Raw genomic sequence first — 18,454 nt, forward strand, 5'->3', positions numbered from 1 at the left:
TGGTGGATACTTAACCCTACCCACTCCAGATGTCTTTTGGAGTATGTGAGTAGGCGTCTCTGAGAAAAGCATGACTGAGTTACTCAGCATCTAGCGTTAAATTGGTGCCTTACCAAATGTTGGGCGCCATGTAGTATAGTTCCTATTTCCCTAATAGACTCTGCGCATTGGAATAATATAGCCTATAGGTTTGGCATAGGACTGAGGTCAGTATGTCCCTATCGAGTATATTAAACTTAATTACTTTGTGCCAGCTAACTCAGAGGCCACTAGAAACTCCTTGTAAACAAGAAGGGTGTAGTTTCTGGCAACCGCATAAACATGACAACTTTGTTTCCCTTTAGAATCGAAACAATCTCAGAATCGTGGAAACAACAGATAACAGTTTCACTCAGCTAATCCTGCATGCTTAGTTTCTTCAGAGTTACACAGAAAGAATAGACGGGCGTTTCAATAAAAGGATTTATTGAACAGTCTTGTTTCTCCTGTAAGAGATATGAGCCACTACAATCGTAAGACAGTATGCGAGATAAATTATGTACAGCGTAAACAGTAGAAAGAAATAATACTGCGCTAGCATTATCTTTTAGCTATGACAGATATTCACCTACATAAATAACACAAGCTAAAAATGCGAGCACTCATAAGATGCTTCTCAAACTAGTTCTACCCCAGTGTACCTAACCTAAGTGTAGTACAAGGTAAGAACTAGGTGATGTATTCAATAGGCGGTCTACTAGGTAGATTGCTATGGTATGATATAGTATGGTATGCCAAGAGTTCCTCTAGGTTCTAGTCCGCTCCATACCTTGAGAATGAGAGAGGTGGGAATCTCTTTCCGGGTCTCGAACTCTAACACCCCGCGAAGAGAGTCAGAACACTGGAAGCTGGATTCTCTGCGAGCAGGGATGACAGAGTCTCTTGTCAGTGCGTCAGGCTGGGACATGGGCTCCTCTAAAGTCGAGGTCTCCTCTAACTTGCTTGGGCAAGGGAAGGTATATTTATTGCTGGCAGGTGCATTGGAATGTTAGCATTGACGTAGAGTCGGGCAGAGGAAGACGTCAGGAATGAACCCTTAAGGAATAGCGGTTCATGCATAATAAATGAGTTCTTGGAGAAATCAATAATCCTGGGCTAGGGAAACTCCCAAGAGCTTAAGGGTCTGGTTTCTAAGAACTCGTTGTGTCATTAGGGTGGACAGATGTAGGTGACCATGCCTGTATTTTGATAGTGTGGCTAATGCCTAAATAAGGACTGGGATCTTATGCCTGTATAAGGCAATGCGAATTGTGCAATATAAGGACATGTTTCAGGAAAACCTATGTACGGGCACCTAAAACAGAATACAACAGAGTAATCCCAAAAACCTCGGTATGTTTGGGCGAGTAGGGGCCAAAGTTCCAAGTCCCCGGGAAGTATAATAATCTTCCTTAGCAATCCTATCCAGCGTGGCTCCCGGCCTGCAATCAACGACTTTATGAAGTGTTAGATACGTTTTACGTTTATTTCCCCATCATTTTTCCCTTTTGAAAGATTTGTGAAAAATGTTGTATTGCATGAATTGAATTGGTTTTTTTTCTACTTGTTCTAATGTTTTTTTCGACACTATCATACATAAGCATTCAAACGTTACACATAAAAAGACAAAATATTGAAATGTCACATGTAAGCACACTGAAAACTTGGCAGCTATCTTCAGACTGGAACAAGAACATTTGATTCCAGGACAACCGTTGCAACAACAGAGAATGTTAAGTCATTTCTTTATAGGGCCAGATCGTTATGCCTGGCTTACGCTGCCCTCTTTCATTTATTTAAATCCAAAGAGACCTCTTGTTGCTGCTTTTATTTTAGACTTCATAAAACTCTGTATTTGCTTTGTATAGCTGCTGGAAATGCTTCATCTCTGCGCTTTCTGTATCATGTCAGGACTATGGTAACAACCTTTATTTGAGTGATGCTCACCTAAGGTGCCCCCTCTAACAATTTCCATCCTCCTTCGCCAGGCCCAGCCTACCACTCTTAAACTTCACCAGCCGCCACTGTTTGCTACATTCCTTTTGGTAATAGTGGGCAGCCGCGGGGCTGAATGTGAGCCTTTGAGATAATAATCAGTGCTGGTGTGCACTGCAATTAACAAGAATACTATCTCAAAGGCCCACATTCAGCCACACACTTTTAACAAAAGAAATGCAGGGTCAAACAGGACATGTGATTCTGAAAGCCCAAGTTGTGTTTGACCCTGCATTCGTTTTGCTAATAGTGCGGGGCTGATTGTGGGCCTTTGAGATAGTATTCTTGTTAATTGCAGCGCCCGTGTGCACCGCAATTAGCATGAAAACTATTTCAAAGGCCCACATTCAGCCCCGCAGATGCCCAATACTAGCAAAGGAATGCAGAGTCAAACACGACGTGTTCTTTCAGAATCATCTGGAAGAACACATCGCGCTTTAGATTACCACATTCCTTTTCCTAATAGTGCACGCCAGCGGGGCAGTTTGTGGGCCTTTGTAAAAGTATTCATGTTAATTGCAGCGCATTTAATGAATACGTTCACAAAGGCCCACAAACTGCTCCGCTGGCTATTAAGAAAAAAATGCAGCAAGTGCAGGCGCCACTTGCTCATAAACCCGTGCCCTCCCTAACCATACAGGGCACAAGGGAGAAGACACTTTCCTGCAGCTCAGCTGTGTCCTCTCCACCGTCGTCTCCAGCAACCAAGAAATTACCGTTTTCGTGCCGCTCCCGTTTTAAAAGCGGGGTCACGAATGGACTTACAGGCTGTGTTGTGTGTGTGTGTGCGCGCTACAATTGGGACACTGCGCGCTCGGGGAGACTTCAGTGCGTGTGCGCGCTTCCGCGCACTTTCTAGGGAACAGTGGTCCCAATGCAACCCCAGCAACAGTAGGGAAAATATTGGACTTCAGAGAAGTCAGCTTTACTATTCCCACTCAAATGTAAGCAAAAGTAGGAAAGTGTAGGATTTGGGAGAGATCAGGTTTACTGTAAGCCTGGGCGGAGTTCCACTATGCGAAACTACATGAAACTACATGAAGTGCAAAAAAACATCTGCCGCGCTACACGGAGCTCCACAAGCAGCAAAGTGCGTTAGATAAATGCCATTTGCAGTGATTTTCAGTGCCAGGTTCTTGTCCGCACTGTGCAATCATCGCAAACGGCACCATGCACAGCGCAAGCGGGTGCTGCTTCCTTTCTGCCGCTCGAGTAGATTTTTACTCGAGCTGCAGCTTTCTCAACGTGAACAGATGGTTTCTCAACGAGAGCAGTGCCGAGCATACAAGACCACTCGCACTGAGAAATCTGACCGCCCACGTTAAGAAATCTCGCCGGGAGGTGGATTTTCCTCGCTCGCCCTCACCAACTTGACGTTGACAAACGTGATTGAGGAAAAAACTCTTCGGAACTCCGCGAGCTCCGCGTAACGTGTCAACTCTGCAAACTCCGCAAGCGGAGTGGAGTTCCCCCCCCAGACTTAGTTTACTGGTCACATTGTAATCGAAGCAATTGTAGGGAAACTGTAGAAAATTTGAAGGGTCAGGCTTACTACTCCTACTGCAATCTAAGCAAAAGTAGGGAAAGTGTTAGACTAACGCAAGCAAAGTAGAAAGTGCTGAAATCTGCAGGGGTAGATTTACTATGCCCACGCTAATCAGAGCTACAGTAGGGAAACTATAAGAGTTTTGAGGTGGTTAGATTTACTATCCCCACCCCTAACTTTTGTAAATAAAACATTTAAATATAAAAACATAAAATCATAATTAAAAGAATACGTGTATTTATTAATTATAAAACAAGTAAAATTACATTTAAAAATGTAACTTTTATATTACAAATAAAAATTTGAAAACAACGTTAAACATATTTTATATAAAAAATCTTTCCTCCTCACTGCCGTAAAAAACGAAACACTAACAAATAATTAAATTTAAGGTAAATATTATAAAGCATAAACATTAATAATATTACATTTATTATTAAATATAACAATTAACGAAATGTAAAAATTAAATAAGCTGATCTGACAATTAGTTCTTAATTAAAATTAACTCATCAACACAAAATTAAAATAAAAAATAATTTGTATACATAATTATAAATGAATAAATGATTTACATTTAAAAAAATCAAAATTAACATGAATAATTTATATTTTTAAAAGACTTCCCACCCTAATTCTGCACAAACCCAACAACATGCAACCAAATTAACAATTTCTAGATACATTGAGAAACAATATTTAATATGAAAACTTAAAATCCATAATTAAGAAAAATTACACAAATATTGGTATAACACAAATAACATATAATGCTAAAATAACTATTTGTCAAACTAATTAAAAATGAAATGTTATACAAGAGTATTAAATAAAAAATGATTATACACACCTGTATTAAAAAAAAGATAAATATCTATCAAACAAACAATATTCTTGCCTTCGATATTTTTTTTATTGTCACAATATCATGGCTGCGATATTTGTGACTCACAATATGTTTGATCATCACACATTTCATTTGTCTCTTACTCTGCATGCCCCTTGCTCTGGGGCATATGTACAAGCCTTTATTGCCATCACAAAGTCACTTTTACCGACGTTGTGGTGGCGATAGGGGCTTAGCCTTATTTACAAGGGACGTTAAGCCTCTTAACATAGCTTAAAGCTGCCTTGTAAATACTGCCCCTCTCACACTATGCTGATTGTGAAAGGAGTGGGCAGCAGGTGTGTAACACATGGCCCAACATCCCCAACGGTGTGAGGGGACCCGAGCTGCAGGGGGCCCCCTCAGCACAGTACTCATGCCTAAACGCTCCGGATTAAATATGGAGTGGGGGGCCCTCTGTGCACAATGCAGGGGGGGCCCTTAAACTTTTGTTACGCCACTGGTGGGCACTGCGTGTTGCGGTGGGCGTTCCTCCGCAACACTTATTGTTTTTAAAGCTGCCTCCTATGTACAAGGGTGGCGTACATGGAGGCAGCACCAAAACTAAGACCTGGTCTTAAGTTGGCAAAACATTATTTATCCTCGTTTTTGCTTCTTCCATGTATGCTGCCATGTGCAGCACACATGGGAAAAGCAAAATGCCATGGATTGTTTATGTACAGGAAGGTCCCCCTTTAAAAAAAATCAATTTTCAATCAATCAATCAATCAATCATCGCATTTATATAGCGCGCTACTCACCCAGAGGGTCTCAAGGCGCTGGGGGAGGGGGGTCCGCTACTGCTCGAACAGCCAGGTCTTGAGTTGCTTCCTGAAGGCGAGGTTGTCCTGGGTCAGGCGGAGGTGGGTGGAGAGGGAGTTCCATGTCTTGGCGGCGAGGTAGGAGAAGGACCGTCCCCTTGTGGTGGCTCTTCGGATGCGGGGGACGGCGGCGAGGGCGTGGCTGGTCGATCGAAGCTGGCGTTTGGGAGCGTAGAAGTTGAGGCGGCTGTTGAGGTATCCTGGGCCTTGGTTGTGTAGGGCTTTGTGTGCGTGGGTGAGGAGGCGGAAGGTGATTCTCTTGTTGACCGGGAGCCAGTGCAGGTCTCTCAGGTGTCCGGAGATGTGGCTGCGACGGGGGATGTCCAGGATGAGTCGTGCTGAGGCGTTCTGGATTCGCTGGAGTCTCTTCTGGAGTTTGGCGGTGGTTCCGGCGTAGAGGGAGTTGCCGTAGTCCAGACGGCTGGTGACGAGGGCCTGGGTGACCGTCTTCCTGGTCTCGGTGGGGATCCACCGGTAGATCTTACGTAGCATGCGCAGGATGTTGAAGCACGACGAGGAGACGGCGTTGACTTGTCTGGTCATGGAGAGGGAGGAGTCCAGGATGAAGCCCAGGTTGCGTGCGTGGTCTGTTGGTTTGGGTGCGCTGCCTAGGGCGGGGGGCCACCAGGAGTCGTCCCAAGCGGCGGGTGAGGATCCCAGGATGAGGACTTCCGTCTTGTCCGAGTTCAGTTTCAGGCGGCTGTTCTTCATCCATTCGGCTACCTCTTTCATCCCTTCGTGAAGGTTGGCTCTGGCGGTGGCGGGGTCGTTGGTGAGGGAGAGGATCAGCTCGGTGTCGTCGGCGTATGAGATGATGTTGAGGTTGTGCTGGCGTGCGATGCCTGCGAGGGGGCTCATGTAGACGTTGAAGAGGGTTGGACTGAGCGAGGAGCCTTGAGGGACGCCGCAGATGACTTCAGTGGCTTCAGATCTGAACGGAGGGAGACGGACTCTCTCTGTCCTTCCGGCGAGGAAGGAGATGATCCACTCCAGTGCCTTCTCCTGGACTCCGACGTTGCTGAGGCGTTGTACTAGGGTACGGTGGCAGACAGTGTCGAAGGCCGCGGAGAGGTCGAGGAGGATGAGGGCCACTGTTTCTCCGTTGTCGAGCAGCGCTCGGATGTCATCGGTGGCTGCGATCAGGGCGGTCTCGGTGCTGTGGTTGGCCCGGAAGCCAGACTGCGAGGGGTCGAGGGATCCGTTTGTCTCGAGGAAGGCGGCCAGCTGCTTGTTGACGGTCTTCTCGATGACTTTTGCAGGAAACGGGAGCAGCGAGATGGGGCGGTAGTTCTTGAGGTCGGTCGGGTCGGCCGATGGCTTCTTGAGTAGGGCGCTGAGTTCGGAGTGCTTCCAGCTCTCCGGGAAGGTGGCGGTGTCGAAGGAGGTGTTGATGATGTCCCGCAGGTGGGGTGCGATGACAGCGTCGGCCTTGTTGAAGACGTGGTGAGGGCAGGGGTCGGTCGGAGATCCGGAGTGGATGGAGTTCATCGTGCAGACGGTGTCTTCGGTGCTGATCGGAGTCCAGGCGCGGAGGGTGGTGGTGGGGGGCGGTGGTTCGGTCGTGGCGTTCGTCGGTTGAGTGCTGAAGCTGTTGTGTATGTCCGCGATCTTGTTGTGGAAGTAGGAGGCGAGGGAGTTGCAGAGGTCTTGCGAAGGGGTGATGCCGTTGTTTCCGGCATTGGGGTTGGAGAGCTCTTTAACGATGTTGAAGAGTTCCTTGCTGTTGTGGGCGTTGTTGTCCAGTCGTTCCTTGAAGGCAGTTTTCTTGGTGGCGTGGATCAGTTGGTGGTGTTTTCGGGTGGCGAGCTTGAGGGCAGTCATGTTGTCCGGTGTTGGGTCTCTGCGCCAGGTTCTCTCGAGGGCTCGGCAGTTCTTCTTGGAGCTCTTGAGTTCGTCGGTGAACCATGGGGCTTTCTTGCTGCCGGGTCTGCTAGGCGGGGTCCTCAGGGGGGCGAGCTCGTCTGCGCAGTCGCTGATCCACTTCGTGAGGTTGGTGGCCGCCTGGCTAGGGTTCGTTGTGCTGGTGGGAGGGTTCATGTTCAGGGAGGTCGTGAGCTGGTCGGCTGTGATCTTGTTCCAGCTCCTGCGTGCAACCTGTTGCTGGTGGTGGTGGGTCGTGGTCCTTCCGAAGCTGAAGTGGACGCAGCTGTGGTCCGTCCAGTGGAGTCCGGTGGCGTGTTTGAAGGCGATGTCCTTGCTGGATGAGAAGACGGGGTCGAGTGTGTGTCTGGCGTAGTGGGTGGGGGTGGTCACCAGCTGCTTGAGTCCCAGGTTGGCGAGGTTGTCCAGCAGGGTGGTGGTGTTGCGGTCGTTGTTGTTCTCCAGGTGGAAGTTGAGGTCCCCTAGGAGGATGTAGTCAGCGGAGCAGAGGGCGTGCGGGCTGATGAAGTCGGCGATGTCTTCGCTGAATTGTGTGCGTTGTCCCGGGGGTCTGTAGATGAGGGTGCCTCTGAGGGTGGTCTTGGGGTTGATGTGGACCTGAAAGTGCAGGTGCTCGGCGGTTGCGTGGGTGTCGTCGGTGTTGGTCGTGATGCGGATGGTGTTCCTGTGGACGATGGCGATGCCTCCTCCGGTGTGGTTGATGCGGTCCTTTCGGATGATCTTGTAGCCGTCTGGGATGGCGATGGCGATGTCGGGCGCTGAAGAGGCGTTCATCCAGGTTTCCGTGAGGAAGGCGACGTCTGGTGAAGTAGTGTCGAGCAGGTTCCAGAGCTCAACGGCGTGTCTGTGGACGGAGCGGGTGTTGAGCAGGATGCACTTTAGGTGGCTGCTGCTGTTGCTCGTCGAGGTCTTGAGCGCTGCTGGAGTGGTGCAGGTCCGTATGCAGGTGAACTTGCAGGTGTTGCAGCAGAAGGGTCCGTGGGTGCGTCTCGGGGTGGCTCGGTAGCACCCCGGGATTCTTCCGGCGTTGAGTGCGTAGAGTTCGGTGGCGTCGTAGGTCCGGCGGGTGGGCTGGGGTCTGCGGGGGCCAGGCGTCCTGGCACTGAGCGCGGTCCAGGCGCGGACGGGCGCAGCCGGGCTTACCTTTGGCGCACCTTCGGCCCTCAGTCGGTGCTCCCGCTGCGCGCGTCCGCTGCACGGTCGCTGAGGGGGCGACATAGGAAGGGATCCGGGAGGACGGGTCAGCTGGGAGGCGGGGTCGCGTCCACCAATCGTCTGGCGAGGGGGCGGGGCCGCAGGCAGGAAGCGGCGGGAAAACGAGATCAGACTGAGCGGGCGGCCCTGCGGCGGCTGGGGCGCTGCTATCGGCGGCGGTGAAGATCACACTCAGCAAGGAGCTCTGGAGCAGAATTTTGTGACTTTCATCTGTGCTGCATTAAGCAGCACACATGAAAGTCACAAAATGGCATTTCAGGATTGTTTATGTGCAGGAAGGGACACCTTCTTACACATAAACAATCCTCCCCTGCATGCAGACACCCTTGCACTATGGTGCAAGGGTGCCTGCATTGACGCTACACTGCTAAGTATAGCGCCCTCGCAGGGAGAAAAACAAGGCTGCACCATATCGTTGTAAATATGGTGCAGCATTGCGGTTCAAAAGTGGCGGAGAGAGGCGTTAAGCCAGGAAGGCTAACGTCTCTCTCCGCCACTTCCTTGTACATATCCCGCTCTGTGTCATGCCCCTTGCTCTGTTATCAAAATTTCCTTTCTCACTTTGTCTTCATATCCCTTGCTCTATTATTACATGTCCTCTGAACCCTTTCTCTGTGTAATCACATATATCCTTGGCTTCTTACTCCTAATCACTAACTGTGTTATCACATATATCCTTTGTCTCTTCCTCCTAATCCCTCATGGTGTTTTCACATAAGTCCGTTGTCTTTTGTTCCTCAGACGGCACTATTATTACATATTCGATTTATCTCTCCTTAAATTAATCAGTCTGTGTTGTATTATGTCCTCTGACTCTTACTTCTCTGATGCCTTATGTTATTTCACTCACCCAGTGTGTCCTGATCCACAGATCCCTCTCTCTGTGTGCACTGAGAGCTGTCCTGCCGGATACAGAAAGGTTTCTTGGAAGGCGGGGCCAATCTGCTGCTATGACTGTGCCCACTGCCCAGAGGGAGAAATCACCAACTCAACTGGTAGGTAATTAACATATGTGTTATAAATTACTTGTTCCCTACTGCTCAACCAAGATGAGTGCTAGAATGTGTGAGGATGTCACGGAATGTTTGGTTGCCTGGTTATGTGTGGAGTGTCAGTTGGTGGATGCAGGCTGAGCATCGGGGAGGCTGCTCCTGGTGGGGCTATACTTCCATCTACCTATCTTCTTCTACTAACCTTACCCTGGAATTAAGCCTAAATAAACCTATCCTGTTTTATACACCTGGCCAATGGACCTTCTATTTACCACATTTTTGGCGACGATTTGAAGAGAACCTACACGTTGAGGAAGGAAGACTGTGAATACCCTACTGAAGATACTAGAATTAAGGAGCCTACTAAAGAGATTGGAACATAAGAACTGAAACTTTAAGGAAAAGGAAACGCAACTGAGAAGGAACTCCCTGGTCAGCCCCACCAGTGTCCCTCATCACCTGAACAACCTGCATCCTAGGGTGTTTGAACTTCTACTAGCGGTCTTTGCCTTTGAAGCACATTGAAAGCGCAAATACTCTGTTGTGTGGGCAGTTTGGATTGAGCAGTCCACGTTCAGTGGCAACGTTTTCGCGGTGTCGTGGATTGAGCGAGATTTGTGCAGGGATGGTGACTTGCTCTTGTCCACAAGTGATGTCTCTGAACTTGCAGACCGATACCCAAATGCTGTCTATGGAGGACTTTTTAGGTGAGCCATTTTCGTATTAACACGTATCAATGCTGCCCATTAACGTGTGCCAGTTCAACCGCTTTGCGACATTTAAAATATGGCACGAGCTGTCCATAGCGCGCATACACCGAGCGCGCACTGTCTTTCCTGCATCCACCTGTCCTGCCATTCCTCCATGGGATCCTCTTTGACGTGTGATCCCTCTCAAGGCTCATGGTTGTAGTGGACGTTTTGGAGCACAGTGATGCCGGGAGCCATCCTGTGCGGCGTCACCAGTGCCGCCATCTCGCAATTGGTAGTGTACTCCTGGGTTCTTTGCAGTTTCCAGCTTTGAACACGTCTTGCCAATAGCGCTTCTCTCTCAATAAAGTTCGACAAGATCTTGCACTGGACCCAGAACTTCGCGATCTCCTGTTCGGTAGCAATTTGTGTCTTTGTGCAGATTTACGACGTTTGGGTTTCCTTCACCGAACTACGGCAACTGGGTGTGGCGTCATTCCGTTGAAGTACACATTATCTTTGATTGCTCTTCACAAGCTTTGTGGGATGTTAACCAAGAGGAAGTCACTGTGCCACACCGCAGTGGATGCCAACAGCCACATGGAGCTTTGGGTGGGGACGATGGGTGAGAGATCGCACACCGGAGTTAAAGACTTTCATTCTGCTATTTATTGTAATCCTTGACATGTCGTGTATTGGTGTGTGCATTTCTCTTTGAGTGGTTGTAGATTTTTTTTTCCTACCATGGGTTCGTTCAGTTTTATTCTGCGTCTGTCTCGTATGCTTGTTTTTGTGTGCTTGTGGTACAGTCTTGTTTTTTCCTTCTGGGGAGTAGATGTTCTGTTTTATAGGGTTTTGTGTACCCTATCACGGTGAGGTTGTGGGGTGGGGAGTGCCCCAGTTCGGTTCCTAGGGTGGTGAGTACCCTTTTGCGGTGAGGTTGTGAGGTGGTGAGTGCGGTACCCCAGTTCTGTTTTACAGGGTGGTGTGTACCCGGTCACTGTGAGATTGTGGAGTGGTGAGTGCCCCAATCCAGTTTTCTAGGGTGGTGTGTACCTTACTACGGTGAGGTTGTGGGGTGGTGAGTGCCCCAGTTCAGTTTTCTAGGGTGGTTTGTACCCTACTACGGTGTGGTTGTGGGAGTTAAGTGCCCCAGCTCAGTTTTCTAGGGTGGTGAGTACCCTACAACGGTGAGGTTGTGGGAGCTTAGTGCCCCAGTTCAGTTTTTATTTTTGGGTGGTGTGTACCCTTCTACGGTGAGGTTGTGGGAGCTTAGTGCCCCAGTTCAGTTTTCTAGGGTGGTGTGTACTCTACTATGATGAGGCTGTGGGAGCTGAGTGCCCCAGTTCTGTTTTCAAGGGTGTTGTTTACCCTATTATGGTGAGGTTGTGGAGTGGTTAGTGCCCTAATTCTGTTTATAGGAATGTGTGGCTCCTATTACGTTGAGGTTGTGGGCAGTTAGTAGCCAAATCTCTGAGCATAGGCTTGATTGTGTTTTAAGCCATGCTCTCGCAACGCTCATTTTCTTTATTTTCCCTAAGGGAGGGGGGAGGGTTCATGCATGTATATTTTGGAATGTGTTTTTACATGTATATTTTGGAATGTTCCTTCCATATTTCCTGACGTAATGATATATGTACATTTCATGCATGTATAGTTTGGAGTGTTCCTTTTCATGCATGTATATTTTGGAATATTCCGACCATCTTTTCTGATGTAATGTATATGATGATGTTTCCATTTGTTTTGTTCAATTTTGCTGGAAGACTCTACCATTCCAATATCATTGCTTAGGGGGCTGAGATATGCCCACTAGCACTGATTCATTGAAAGTAAAATGAACCCATAGACTCATTTTACATTCAGTTTACTGTAATGACGTAAGTGGACCCTGCATGCCAATCGTCATTATAATACAAAAAAAACACTATCAGGCAGCTCGGGAAGCTCTCCCCAAGTAGCCAGTTGGAAAATAAAATAAAGGACGTAGCCCTTATAACCCTCCCCAGGGTCAGCCAACGTCCGACACATGCACTGAGGAGGTAGTTCGGCCATTGGCCTTTAGCCGACGGGCACACTTAAGAGGTTTATAGCCGGTGTCACTATTAAAGCCTCTTTTTGCATGGCCAGATCTATTTTCTGTGGAGTGATGCTGCTGATTTTTTAACTCTTTTTGTCCAATTCCAAGTGTGTGTGCTCCGACCCCTAAAACATATTAAAATTGACTAATCACCTATTGGTATATTTAGCTTCTCCAGTACACCAATAATATTTGGGCAGGAAGTACATTGAAGGTATGGAAGGTTAATGTCGTCTGTGGACTGCAGTATGTTTTATACCAGCCACCAGGCTGACCAGTAAAGTATGGCTTGATGCCTACATTTGTAGTCTGACTCGTGCAGCTTTTAGACCAGCAGACCTGTCAAAATAACCAGAGAAAAAGTTACTTTTAAATAAAAAATAAGTTCCTCCTTAACCCCTTCGATGCTCATGACGGAGCGGTTCCGTCATTAGCATCGCTTGGGCTGTGCTCATGACGGAACCGCTCTGCTGGCGCTCCCTCCCTGTGTTCGCGATCTTGCCCCCACAGAGGGGGGTGGCAGCGGAGGAGTTTCCGCTGCCACCCCCGACCCCTCCACGCATTCCCATGACGTCAGCACGCACAGCGCGTGCCGACTTCATCAGGAAGAGCTGGACGTGCTGGAAACCATTTGTTTCCAGTGTGTCCAGGAGGAGGGTGAGTGTTTCCTGCTCCGGTGGGGCACATTGCAGCACATTGAGGCATCGGGGAGAGGAAACATTGTTTCCTCTCCCCTGATGTCTCAATGCAGGGCATTCCTGGTGTACGATCGCGCAAAACGTCGCGATCGTGCACCAGGAATTCCCCACTAGACACCAGGGATTTGTTTTTTTGTGCAAAGGAAGCGACCCCTTGGGCAAGGGTCGCTTCTTAAGGGGGAAATATTTTTGGCCGTTTCTGGACCCAGAGGGGGGCAAAAAAACACACTAGAGCCAGGGAATTGTTTTTTTATCAAATTGGAAGCGACCTCTTGGGCAAGGGTCGCTTCCAGGGGCCCAATTTATTTTAAAAGTATATTCTACCCCATCTGGGGGCAGATCGTTTTTTTATTTGGCCTTTCTGCCCCCGGGGGGCAGGAAACCCCACTAGACACCATGGAATTTGTTTATTTTTAAATGGAAGCGACCCCTTGGGCAACGGTCGCTTCCAGGGGCCACATTTATTTAAAAAGTATATTCTGCCCCCCCTGGGGACAGATCGCCTGCTTTTTTGGGTGTTTTTGTCCCCAGGGGGGGCAGAAAAGCCCACTAGAGCCAGGGAATTTGTTTTTATTAAATTGGAAGCGACCCCTTGGGCCATATTTAAAAAAAAAGTATATTCTGCCCCCCCCCCCCCCCCGGGCCAGATCTGTTTGTTTATTTGGCCTTTCTGCCCAAAATCCCACTAGACACCAGGGAGTGCTTTAAGTTTTAAATGGAAGCGACCCCTCGGGCAAGGGTCGCTTCTTTATGGGCCTAAATAATTTTTAAGACTTTTCTGCCCCCCCCCCTCCTGGGGACAGATCACCTGCATTTTTTATGGCATTTCTGTCCCGGGGGTGCGGGACTGAAAAGCCCACTAGAGCCAGGGATTTAAAAATAAATAAATTGGTAGCTTCCAGTGGATATATTTTTTTTATGTGTATTCTGCCCCCCCGGGGGCAGATCTGCCCGTTTATTTGGCCTTACTGCCCCCTTTTGGGTAGTGACATAGCGTGTTATAATGTTAATTGTTTTATTTCTTGTGAATTGCAATTGTAATGCTTTATTTCTCCCTTTTTGTTCTAGTTGGAGGCTTTTGCTCTTTAGACTGTTCCAGGTTGCAGTTTCGTTACTGGTGGTTCTGCTGTTAGTGTAGTTACATGTGTTTGGTAAGAGACTCTTTTTGTACAATGTAAATGAGTTTAATTTCTCTGCATGAATGTTTTTTTTGCAAATGGTGTAATAATAGCAGTATGTTTGGCTTCTGTTTTTTGAGTGTCAAAAACTTTTTGCATTTGTGTTCGATGTGTATTTTGTTGTCTTGTGAGTAATTGGTTTTGTTTTTTCTTTCTAGTGGGATTTTGTTGGTTTTTGCTGTGTCTCTGCAGAGTAGGTGCTGGTGAGTGTAGCTGTCTCTTGTAAGTGAATCATATCGTTTTTGAGTATATAGATCTTTGTGATAAAGGCACACATTTTTTTACTTACTTATTTTGCACAGTGTTGGTTGTTGTTGACTTGTTTGTGAAGTTTCCTTACTTAGTAAGGATAATGGCTAGCCGCAGGTTGTTGGTATGCTTTTTGAGTCTTCCTCTGACTATGGTTCAGAGAGTGACTCTGCATCTGAGGTAGAGAAGGCAGGGGAAGATTCAGGCAGTGAGTTTTCTCTCCACATGGAATCATCGGATGATGAAGCTACTCTCAGTGCGGATGAAGTTACTCTTAGTGCGGATGAAATGCCTGTGTTAGAGGAGGACATTGATGTGCCGATAGTGTGGCAAGAGGCATCTGGGCTGCAGCCTGGGGCTGCAAGGCTTCCCGTTGGTATAGTGCGGCAAGAGGCATCTGGGCTGCAGCCTGGGGCTGCAAGGCTTACTGTTGGTATAATATGGCAAGAGGCATCTGGGCTGACCTCTGGGTTGCCCCAGGCATGGTGCAGCCGGCATTGCCAGACTTTACTGGTGTTCCAGGGTGTAGAGTTAATACTGAAAACCTTTTGCCGATACATTTTTTTCAGTTGTTTATGGACGATGTATTTTTGGCAGAGATTGTTGAGCAGACTAATTTGTATGCCAAACAGTTTTTGAAGGAAACAGTGCCAGCCTTAAGCCCCACTCTAGAGCTACCCCGTGGACTCCCACTAATCTGGAAGAGATGAAGAAGTTCTTGAGTTTAACTTTTTTGATGGGCTTGCTAAGGAAGCCATCAATGTCTTCCTATTGGTCTACTAGTCCCTTGATGACAACAGCTATATTTCCGGCCGTCATGAGTCGTGATAGGTATTTGCTTCTGCTTCGGATGATGCATTTTGTCGTTAATGGTTTAGCGTTGGCACAAGGTCACCCTGATTGTGACCGTCTTTTTAAGATTCAGTCTGTCATTGATCACTTTGTTGATCGATTTTCTGAGATCTATGCTCCAGGGAAAGAAATAGCAGTGGATAAGTATTTGGTGTTTTTCAAGGGCCGCTTGGTTTTTAGGCAATACATTCCTAGTAAGCTGTATATGCTGTGTGACAGTAGGACTGGATATGTCTCTAATTTCAGGGTGTACACCGGTAAGGAATCCCGGATTAACCCCCCTGGTTGTCCGTCCACTTTTGGAGTTACTGAGAAAATTGTGTGGGAACTTGGTAGAGGACTTTTTACCAAAGGCCACCATTTATATGTAGATAACTTCTACACTGGTGTGCGGTTGTTCAGGGAATTGACCAAAGTGGACACAGTTGCTTGTGGCACAATCCGCTCTAACCGTAAAGGTTTCCCAAAAGAACTTGTTTGTCAAAAGCTTGTGTGGGGACAGTGCAGTGCGTTGCGTTGCGAGGAACTTCTAGCTGTGAAGTTTTCAGACAAGAGAGATGTCTACATGCTGACTACCATCCATGATGAAAGCACTTCACCTGTAACTCTTTGGGGGCAGGTTGCAGAAGTGCGCAAACCTGTGTTCATTTTAGACTATAATAGGCTCATGGGTGGTGTTGACAGAGTAGATCAGAGGTTGGAACGTTACGCTGCTCTTCATAAGGCTTACATTTGGTATAAGAAGTTGGCTATCCATCTTTTCCACTTGGCAACCTTTAATGCTTTTGTTGTATTCCAGGATTCTTGTCCTGAGTCAAAGATGACTTTTGCTAAGTTTCAGGAGTCTGTAATAGGCAGCCTTGTTTTAGTGGAACAGGCAAGTGTTCCTAGAGTTGGATCGGTGGAGGATGTTGCTAGATTGAAAGATCGCCACTTTCCTGATCACATTCCTCCCACACCCTCAAAAGACTTTCCCAGTAGGAGATGTAGAGTCTGTTGGTAAAGAGGTACGCGGAAAGAGACTCGTATATACTGCCCCGAGTGTCCTTCTAACCGTGGGCTGTATGTGCCTGCTTGTTTTAGAATGTACCACACACAAAATAATTTTTGGGAGCATCCATGAGTGGTAAAGTGAACTGCCTGGCCTCTATTGTTTAATAGTTTTTGTTCAGTTTCAAGGTTGGCATTTGTGTAGTGTATTTAGTTTAGATTTTGTGTTAGTAGATTTGTATCTATTTGCAATTTGTTTGTGTTTTCTCATTTATATAAAAAAAATCCTAAATGTGATGGAGGTGTGCGTGGAGTGGCGCCTGTCTGGCGGTGTGTGTGGTCTGGTACTTGGCTAGCGGCGTGTTTGTACTGTCGCTTGGCTGGCAGTGTGTTTGGACTGGCGCTTGGCTGGCGGTGTTCGTGGACTTGCGCTTGGCTGGTAGTGTGCGTGGAATGGCGCTTGGCTGGCGGTGTGTTTGTACTGTCGCTTGGCTGGCGGTGTGTTTGGACTGGTGCTTGGCTGGCGGTGTGCGTGGACTGGCGCTTGGCTGGCGGTGTGCATGGACTGGCGCTTGGCTGGTGGTGTGTTTGGACTGGTGCTTGGCTGGTGGTGTTCATGGACTGGCGCTTGGCTGGTGGTGTGCGTGGACTGGCGCTTGGCTGGCGGTGTGCGTGGACTGATGCTTGGCTGGCGGTGTGTTTGTACTGGCGCTTGGCTGGCGGTGTGTTTTGACTGGTGCTTGGCTGCCTGTGTGCATGGACTGGCGCTTGGCTGGCGGTGTGTGTGGACTGGTGCTTGGCTGGCGGTGTGTTTGTACTGTAGCTTGGCTGGCGGTGTGTTTGGACTGGCGCTTGGCTGGCGGTGTACGTGGACTGGTGCTTGGCTGGCGGTGTGTTTTGATTGGCGCTTGACTGGCGGTGTGTTTGTACTGGCGCTTGGTTGGCAGTGTGTTTGTACTGGCGCTTGGCTGGCGGTTTGTTTGGACTTGCGCTTCACTGGCAGTGTGTGTGGACTGGCGCTTGGCTGGCAGTGTGCGTGGACTGGCACTTGGCTGGCGGTGTGGGTGGACTGGCGCTTGGCTAGCAGTGTGTGTGGACTGGCGCTTAGCTAGCGGTGTGTGTGGACTGGTGCTTGGCTGGCGGTGTGCGTGGACTGGCGCTCGGCTGGCGGTGTACATGGAGTGGCGCTTGTCTGGCGGTGTGTGAGTAGTGACTAGCTGCTGGTCACTCTAAACACTGCTTGCCAAATGCCACTCAACGCAATCCGTGAGCTGGTGTGGTTACTGTGTCAGGAATGTGGGCGTGTGAAAGTGATGGGCCCTTGAATGGCGCTGTCGGCTGATGTGAGTGTTGTAATGTGCTGGGCCCGTGGCTGGCGTTGTGAATGGTTTTGTATGTGTCACACGTATGAAAAGTGTATGAATGGCCTGTAAAGAGGTTGGTGCCTTTTCGTGGCTTTACAGCTCACGAACTGTGAGTCAATGGTTCAGTTTCTCATCCTTTCAATTAACAGTGCATTTCGTTTTTGTGAAATCTCTGGTTAATACAACTGTATATACTGAACCATCACTCACCCTCGTGCCAAATCCAACCAGTATGTATGTGTGCTTGAGGAATAGGTGGTTGTGCATAAAAATGTGTCTTTTCTGTTTTTGTCAAGCAGGGTGTACCTTGTCCTTTTTTATGAATGTTGTAATGTGTTGGTTTTGTGCCTGGTGGTGGGAATCGTCTTGAATGTATCATGTATGAAAGGTGTGTGAATGGCCTGTAAAGCGGTTGGCGCCTTGACGTGGCTTTACAACTCACGAGCTGCGAGTCACTGGTTCAGTTTTTTGTCTTTTCAATTATTGACAGTGCATTTAATTTTTTGTGAAATCTCTTGTTAATAAGATTTTATATACTGAACCATCACTCGCCCTCATGCCAAATCCAACCAGTATGTGTGCTTGAGGAATAGATGGCTGGGGTAGGACATTTGTGCCGGCACGGTGATTCCACACAAGAATATGTGGAAAATGTGTGTTTTTTCAGCTAAATGTGAGGTTTGCATGGCATTCTGGGTAGGAAAACGTTGGAAGATCAATGCAAGCCATACCTCATTGGACTTCCCCGGGTGTCTAGTTTTCAGAAATGTTTGAGTTTCGTACTTTCCCAAGATGTCCGCTGAGCCCGGGCCAAAATCTCAGGTACCCCGCCCCCAAAACCAGGTAGTTTTGCTATAGGTAATTTTGAAGTCTCCACACTACAATTTGGGCCATTTCCTGTTGCAGCCACTATGCCTACCCACACAAGTGAGGTACCATTTTTATCGGGAGACCTGGGGGAACGCTGGGTGGGAGGAAATTTGTGGATCCACGCAGATTC

The 18,454-nt window shown here is 48.0% G+C and overlaps 1 protein-coding gene across 1 annotated transcript in view; it reads left to right on the plus strand.

Annotated features, from left to right (window-relative positions):
* LOC146838951 (vomeronasal type-2 receptor 26-like) overlaps window positions 1-18,454 on the plus strand; it is a 161,701-nt gene that overhangs the window by 134,278 nt on the left and 8,969 nt on the right. The window contains exon 3 of the mRNA XM_085599992.1: window positions 9,234-9,357. Within this exon, the coding sequence (XP_085456118.1) occupies window positions 9,234-9,357 (124 nt within the window). The remainder of the gene's footprint in view (window positions 1-9,233; window positions 9,358-18,454) is intronic.

The sequence above is a fragment of the Triturus cristatus genome, chromosome 4_2 (genome assembly GCF_964204655.1).
Source record: "Triturus cristatus chromosome 4_2, aTriCri1.1, whole genome shotgun sequence".
Taxonomy (NCBI): Eukaryota; Metazoa; Chordata; class Amphibia; order Caudata; family Salamandridae; genus Triturus; species Triturus cristatus.